Source organism: Tarenaya hassleriana, unplaced genomic scaffold (assembly GCF_000463585.1).
Source record: "Tarenaya hassleriana unplaced genomic scaffold, ASM46358v1 Cleome5, whole genome shotgun sequence".
In the NCBI taxonomy this organism is placed as follows: Eukaryota; Viridiplantae; Streptophyta; class Magnoliopsida; order Brassicales; family Cleomaceae; genus Tarenaya; species Tarenaya hassleriana.
The window spans coordinates 2,320,034-2,328,315 of NW_010967707.1; the positions used below are offsets into that span (position 1 = coordinate 2,320,034).

General features: G+C 36.5%; 3 protein-coding genes across 3 annotated transcripts in view; all 3 read right to left on the bottom strand.

The window, feature by feature from the left end:
- Positions 1 to 2,172, bottom strand: part of LOC104826395 (histone H2B.2) — a 2,525-nt gene extending 353 nt beyond the window's left edge. The window contains exons 1-2 of the mRNA XM_010559071.2: positions 1,679 to 2,172; positions 23 to 922 (exon numbers count right to left, since the gene is read on the bottom strand). Coding sequence (XP_010557373.1) covers positions 23 to 776 — 754 coding nt within the window. The 5' untranslated portion in view covers positions 777 to 922; positions 1,679 to 2,172. The remainder of the gene's footprint in view (positions 1 to 22; positions 923 to 1,678) is intronic.
- Positions 1,702 to 2,079, bottom strand: LOC104827410 (cyclin-dependent protein kinase inhibitor SMR2). Its single transcript, XM_010560584.1, has one exon. It carries the CDS (start codon positions 2,077 to 2,079, stop codon positions 1,702 to 1,704), a length of 378 nt encoding a protein of 125 aa, XP_010558886.1.
- A 2,824-nt stretch (positions 2,173 to 4,996) lies between the features above and the next one.
- LOC104826397 lies at positions 4,997 to 6,676 on the bottom strand. The gene is made up of 4 exons (XM_010559073.1): positions 6,620 to 6,676; positions 6,281 to 6,466; positions 5,645 to 5,884; positions 4,997 to 5,299 (listed from the first exon to the last, which is right to left on the bottom strand). The coding sequence occupies exons 1-4, from the start codon at positions 6,620 to 6,622 to the stop codon at positions 5,141 to 5,143; spliced, it is 588 nt and encodes a 195-aa protein (XP_010557375.1). The 5' UTR covers positions 6,623 to 6,676; the 3' UTR covers positions 4,997 to 5,140.
- Between the last annotated feature and the right edge of the window lie 1,606 nt (positions 6,677 to 8,282).

Below are 8,282 nucleotides of genomic sequence, written 5' to 3' on the forward strand. Positions count from 1 at the left end.
GAGTTGGAACCAGCCTTGGAGCCTTCGGCGACGGCGTGGCGGCTGAGCTCTCCGGGCAAGACGAGCCTCACCGCCGCCTGAATCTCCCTCGCCGACATCGTCCTCCTCCGTGAATGCTGATTCAGCCTGGCCGCCTCCTCCGCTATCCTCTCGAACATATCCCCCATGAACGTGTTCAACACCGACATCGCCTTCCCCGATATCCCCATCTTCGGATGCACCTCCTTCATCACCTTCCACACGTACCTCCTGTACCCTCCTCCTCCCTCGCCGGATAATCTCCCCCTCCTCCTCCTCCTCTTCCTCGCCGGAGTTTCCTCCGCCGACTTCTCTTCCTTCCCCGTCTTCTCTTCCTCCAGCCCTTTCTCCTGGATTCCTTCTCCGGCGGTTTCTTGCCCTCCTTCTTCTTCGTGGGTTTCTTCTCTTTCTCCTTCGTCTTCCTCTCTCTCTTTCTCTATCTCCGGGGATTTTCTCTCCTCGCCTTTGGCGCCGGGGGTCTGCGGCGGCTGAGGCGGCGGCTCCGGCGACCGGTTCTCTGGACCCGACACCGGAATTTCAACCCTGACGACGTCCTCCGCCTCCTTATCCGGAGGTTCTTCTTCGCCGACGGGAATGCTCAGAGTGAGTTCCTCTGTTTCTTGCTGGTTATTCTCCAGCGACTCCGTCTCCGTAACTTTAGCATCTCCGTCGAAGACAGTCACTTTCACTGTCTCCTCCACCACTCTCTTCTTCTTCGTCACCGACACCACCTTTCGTGACGATCTCCTCGGCGCCATTGATGCTGCTGCGTTGCTTACAGCGCAAGGGTATTTACCGGAATTTGCATGGGTGAGCGTGGGTAAATAGAGGAAGGGTAACTGAAGTGTGACATCTGGTGATACGTGTCGGTCTCTGACAAAAAGCTCAGTGCTTACGTGGTTTGCTGGAAAGTGTTCGAGTTAAAGAATTACTTCTCTCAGTCATATACATATACATATACATATACATATATTATATGCAAAGAACACGATTTATTCAGATAGTATTAGGAGGAGCGTGACATATAAATATGTGTTCACTGGTATCTCCAAATTCCTCATAATAGCTCTAGACTGATTTAAGACATGCAAATGCAACATGGAACATGATCAAACATGGGACATGCATGCATCTCGATTCATCCTTCTTCCCCAATATCAAAAGTCCACACCTTTTTATCATTAACCCCCCTGGCGATTTACAAAGGAGTACTATGCCTCTTGCCTTGTGTTTGAAAAAAGGGGCCTTTTCCATAATTCAGTCATAAATAAAAGGGGTTTGGTGCAATTTTCTAAACCTCTGTAAGGAGAACTTCAAATTAACCTAAACCCTCTCCTCAGCATTACAAGCCGTCTCGCTATTTCCCCGACTGCTAATCTATGATTTTTTGCATGACATATGCTGCTTACAATAAGGATCGTATATAATACGTACAAATGTAGTCTCTTGCATAACTCTACACGTAGACTGAATTGAAATCCATGGTTAAACCCAACTAAATGATTATATATATATACACGCTATTAGAATTAAGCCGCGAGAGGTATATCATAGATCGACGAAGATGATAAATGCTATATATATATATATATATATATACATACACAGAGTATTCCAATTATAACCCTAGTATTGGAGCCTTTGGCGAAGGAATACATACTGTAAGCATAGTTGGATTTTTCTTTAAGTGCTCCTACACCTTCTCCTCTTAACCAAACCGGTCTGGCAACGACGAACACCGACGAAGAAAGACTCAACTTCTCGACGGCCAAAGTCCGTGTCTTCGAAGAACCTTAGATCTTCAGACAATCTTCTCTTCCTCGTCGGAAGATTCTCTCGCCGTTGCTTTCTCGGCGCCGGAGGACATGTCTCCGCCGCCGGAATCTTGTGATCACTTGAACTTGGCGTCACCAATCCTAACTCTTCTGATCTCTTCGACGTCTCACGATGATTTTCTTCTTCTTGGCTTGTGGGTGTCTGTGTTAATTCTTGTTCTTGTTCTTGTTCTTGCTCGCGCTCTTGCAGTGGTTGCCCTTCGAGGGTCTCGAGATCTTTAGCCATGGATGTGGTGGATATGGGAATGCGAAAGTTTTCGTGGGTTTTAACTTTAAAGGACAGGATATTCTTTTGAAAATTGAATTTAGAGAGAGAGGGAGAGAGTGAAGAGGTTGTATTTTGTAAGGTGTGTGCATGCATTTAAATTTTTAATTTTGATTTGCTTTCATTAGTTGGATTGGACAATAACTCTTATTTGTGTCCTCTCTTTTTTTCTCGCCTTGTTGTTTTCAAAACGGTGACCACTTATTCATATCAGATTTACATTCGTGGATGAACCAAAAAGGATGTATCTGTAATTATATACACACACAAATACATGGAATTAGAAGAAAAAACTTTTCAACTGCCCAACTTTTTCAAACGAAAAAAAAGGAACACCGTTACATCCATTTATTTTATTGTTACAAGAAAATAAATTCATATTTTATAAGATGATGACGAAACCCATTTGTTATATGGTGTACGCCATTATATATTGGATATGAAATTAATGATGGGAAATGAAATAACGATTATGTTTGGAAAAAAATTACATGTTGTAACTGGTAAGGAGAGGGCCTTTGTCTAAATGTGTCTCCCCATAATGTCACGTCATTCTTCTATGGTTTTGTCTAAATACGTACAAATACTTCGCATAGGATCCCATTTCCAACGCCTTGAAAATCATATTTCATAATTGATGTCCACTTTCCGATTCCCTTTGCTCTTATCCTCTGCTTCGCAGGGCCTATGTCTGCATCCAATAATATCTCGCCACGTCACTCGGTGGCAGACCGCGCTTCGGAGCGTATGTTTAGTGGCCATGGTATATGCGTTTTTCCACCATATCGGTTTATTCCGGTTATAGTTCGGTTACGGTTTTTATTTGATTATTGGAAAAGATAAATGAGTGTTTAATTTTAAAACCGGAACTATGAGTGGAAGAGTACGATTGAACCAGAATTAAGTTTTGGATTATTCTAATTTGATTTGATTTGATTTCATTTTGTATGTATCAAAAGTACAAAACCACAGCCTTGGCTACCATTTTTGGTACGAATTTTAAATCCGTAAAATTAAGCGGTAACCGGTCTAAGTTGTAGCTTTTGTACAGATTCCGGATTTGTGCTCTTATTGCACTAACCGGAATCATATACACATGGCTTATAATAGATTTAAACAAGGTGAATATAAAATAGGTTCGGCATTCGGGGGACCCACTAATCTACTCTCGTTAGGCAGAGAGAATAATAATGCATAGTGTTGGTACAGGTACACCGACTCCTAATAATAATAATAATTAATAAGAAGAAGAAGATCCCTTCACCATTCATGCATGCATTGTCATCTGATGATCATTAGAGTAAACTGCGGGTAGTGATAAGGGTGTTTATTTCGGTTTTCGATTTGAATCCAATTTATATTTCGATTCGATTTTTTTCCCAATTTTACAAAACTATATATATATATATATATATCCATTTGAGTTTTATATCAAATCATTCAATTTGTATTCTGGTTACGGTTATGTATTATTCAACTTATCGATTCAATATATACATGTGCTGTCAATATATATATATATAAGTTGCAACAGATGGTACACGTAGAATGGTAGGAGGTTACTTAGAAAACTAAGGGGAGGCGCAATGCATGCAAATGCAGCTCAGAATCCAAACAAGAGATTGGTGACATGGAATCTGAGGATCACCGATACGCAATACAAAAGAAGAAGAAGAAGAAGATGTATTAATGTGGAAAGTCGTGATCAAGGAGTGGGGTCCACACTAGGAGAAGTCACCTGAGATGTTCTTACTGCATACTCTTTTGACAGTCGTTGTCTGCGCAAGAGATAGAATCTGAGCTCTCCAATCCAAGGACCCTATCTGTCACAACAACTACAGGCACACACACACACACACACACACACATATATATATATATATATATATATATATATATATATGAACAAGCAATATTCACTATCGTACAAATTATATACGTTTGAATTTTATAAATAGATTAAAAAAAACGATAGTTTACAAGAAGAAAAATATATTACATGGTGACAGTGTAGTGGTTGCAACTTTGGTTGTAGAAGTGATCGAGGGTCCATTTGTTTTTCAAATGTTCCATGCTCGATTCCATAAGTGGGGATAAGAATGCAATTTAATTGCTCCAAATTATATATAAAAAAATACCTTAGATTTGTTTAGAAGGGAATGTAGCTAATAATCGCGTTCATGTGAAAATCATATAGGAAGAATGATTTTTTCCCTCATACGATAACGTTTTGTGGTAAAATAACATTTAATAATTTTTGCGCTTTATTAATTTTAAATTTTGTTTTCAAAATTTAATAATTTTTTTTTCTTGCAAGTCATTTTGTTCATAGGGGGGGATAGGGTAGGGTGCATTTTGTGTATTAAAATTAGAAACCTGTCGTTTTATGTAACTGTACTTTTCATATACCTAACACCTAAAACCATACATGTAATGTAACCACACACACATATGTATAGCCGTGGAGCTTACATAAATGTCGAAATTAATTAAGAAAATAGACCAAAGGCAAAGAAACATGTCATATGTCTTTACATAACATATACACATTGGTGTCCCCTCACTATCTTTTTTTTTTAAATAAAAAAATGCGCATATTAATTTTTGAGGGTTTAAAACCCACAAGTAATTAACTCATTTTTCTTTAAAACCAAAAAACTTAGACCAAAATTAATTAACTCAAATTCCATTATTATATTATTTAATTCTCGGAAGACTAATTAAATCTGCATGTACTTAAATTGGCGTATACATTGATTAATTAATTAATTAAATAAACAGGCTCGATTTCTTTGAAACTTCTTCCATATGCATATATAAATTGTTTTCCATGTGGGAGGAGTATGAGGAGTGAGCTGGACATTGTACAGATGGGGAATAATAATAATAAAAAATATACACATCAATTCTAGATTGAATCGGAAACATCATATTAAAATTTAAGTTGAATTAATTAGAAAGAAAATAGAGGATTAAATTAATTTTTTTTTTGTAAATGAAAAAGAAAAAGGAGAAGGTTAAATTAAGAAGCAAAAGGGGCTCTACGAGGAATGCCTTTTCTTCTTCTTGAATTGGAATATTGAGTTGGAGGATCCGTGCCTTTGTGCGTTTCTTGGTGTCTTCCTTTACGCAATCTCTCTTCTTCTTCTTCCTCCTCCTCATTCTTTCTTATTCCCACAAGCTGACGTCATCGGTGTAATTAATCACATAATTACAATTTAATTAAGCAATTATCGGTTATAACTAATGTAAAAATGTATATGCATGAATGTAGTTTTGGTTGTATAGCGGTGGATATATTAATATAACGCGTAAAACTATATATGGTACTAAATAAAAACGGAAGAAATGTCGCCATTCTAGACGTTAGAACAAATGTAACTATATGTCCATAATCATCATCATATCATCAAAAGGACACATCTCTCTATCTGCTCTTAGGAAGCAGAAACACATTCCATGAACATATATATATATATATGTATGCATGTGTGTATATATATGCGTGTGTATATAGGAGACGAACCTTGCAACCCAAGGAACAGAAGCGGAAGTGGTCGAGAAGGCTTCGGTTACAGATCTCACAGAAGAAAGAGACGGATTTGCCAGCGCCGCCGCCATGGGAGGAATGCTGCTTAGGCTGAGGTCTCTCGTTCAAGAAGAGGACTCTCGCGCTGTTTATTACATAAGTCTGAACTCCTCTTACGTCCATCTCCTTCTCTATCTCCGTCACCCTCACCACGTCGTGATACGACGATCTTCTTATCTGCCATCCACACCCACGTGATCGATCAATTTAGGGTTTTTTTTTTTAAATTTAAATTACAATACAACCATTTGATGAAATTCGTATTTATATATATAGGGTAAATATAGTGATCTGATTGATGATTATGTGAAAAAAAATGAAATGCGAAACGCGAAAATGTCGGTTCAAATTATTCTTGAATATTGGAACTTTCACATGATTAATCTAAGGTGGGACGATACAAAAAGTCAGAAACTTGGTTCGGATCGATGATCAAACCCCATAAAGAAAAATGTGGAAAATGAGGATTCGTCATAAAGAAAAACTTTGAAGAATTAATCAAGAAAACAGGTTCGTGTGTGTGTATATATATAATGTACACACATGTGTATGTATGTATGTATGTGTATGGACCTGGATGACGGGATGATCATGGTGGAGAGAGGAGCGGCAGAAGAAGCAAAACGCAGCGTTTCGACAGGAGAGGCAGAACATGTTGCATTCGTTCCTCGGAGTGTCTCTGTGTTTGGAGCAAACGTTGAAGAACTGAGTTCTCAAGAGAGGCTCCAACCATGTCGGCACCTCATCCATTTCTCTCTCCTGTGTTTTTTTTTTATAAAATTTGTTTGTTTCCCGAGAAAATCATTCATCAATAAAACAATAATATTACCCCCAAAAAAAACATTCACACACAAAACTCGAAGGAAATGCCATGGAGCAATTTCATCAATAAAACAATAATCGTTGCATTACCATTTGCAAAGATGACCAGTTTGAGAGAGAGAGAGAGAGAGAGAGAGAGATGGGAAGGTGAGAAGGAAAATCAGAATTTAAGGGTAAGAGAAACGTGGAGATATTATTTTATATATTCATCTTTGTTGGGAAAAGAAGATTTTAATTTTAATGCTCGCATTTAATAGTGGTAAATATTATTTTTACTCTTAATTAATCTTTATGTTTAAATATAAATATAAGAACAAATATTAAATATAGAAAAAAAATGGGGGGGGGGAGAGGGGTGATGTTAGGTTAAGGTTGCTCTAAGAACCGTTGGATTGAGCAATCGGGGAAGTAAAAAGTTCTTCATTTTCACATCTACACACGCATATATATATATATACACACACACACATGTTCACATAAGTTAGCGGATACGAAACTGCGACCTAATTTTACATAATTATGTTGAATAGGCCAGAAATTTTTTAATTTATATCTATTAGGAATAAATCGATTCGAATTTTGGCACGTTAAGTCCTTAATATATATATATATATATATATATATATATGTACATTTTTTTATATATCAAAGAGAAGAATTTCTGTGAAAAGAATCGTATGGTGTTAAGAGTTACAAAAAAAATATTGTTGTATCTTACATAACTGTGACGTTTTCGTCGTATGTATATTTTGTCTGCCGTCAAAAGAACCAAAACTATTAATGTGTACAACATCTTAACATTTATTATAAAAACTATATAAAGTGATGTCAAAAATATATATTTTGAGCAAAAAGATTTTGTCTTTCAGTCCATATTTCCCTTTAAAAGATTTTTTTTTTTAAAAAAAAAAAGAGAAAGAAAGAAATTGCTTATGGGTTGAATGAATTACTTTTATATATTGAGAGGAGGAAGTCAAACCTTTCACCAGCCAAAAGTTACACCTCCTTACAGGAATATATATATATATGCCAAAGAGAATCGATTAATAAGAAATCTATATACATGAAATTTGAAATTAGTTTGGTCTTAGAAAATAGCACGTACTATAACTATGACATCATTTGTATAAAATAGATAAAAAAATAAAAAAATAAATATATCATATACATTGTCACACCAATGTCCACGAAAATTAAGTTCTACAGATTTAATATTCGATAAGTTACCACGAGTTTTTTTTTTGTATTGTTTGTTTGTTTCATTTGCAATAATAATTAGCACACACATGCATGATAAAATTTATCTGTATCCTAAGAGCAAGTACAATATATCAATATGTATAAATAGTCACATTTTTTTAATCGAGTATTTAAATGAATATGAAAAGACATCGTAACCATAGGAAAGAATATATAGGTAGTAACAGCCAAACGAATTAAGTGCAGCCAAAGAAACGAAGGAAAATAAAATACAATACATATACATACACACATACATACATATAGGGGGGAACCATGTAACATGCTTTTGCTGTTGCTTGACGGGCGTGCCTTCGATGGACTCCTTTATGTGCCTCTCAAGCGATTCTTACTAGTATTTATGCACTTGCACCCTCCTCATGTTTGCCACCAAATTCTCCCTGGTTTCCTAATTTCAAATTTAGTTTTATTAATACAGATATTGTATGCCATAATCTCCATCGAAATAATTTACATATTTTTTGTTGTGGTAATTTTAATTTTTCGCTTTTAA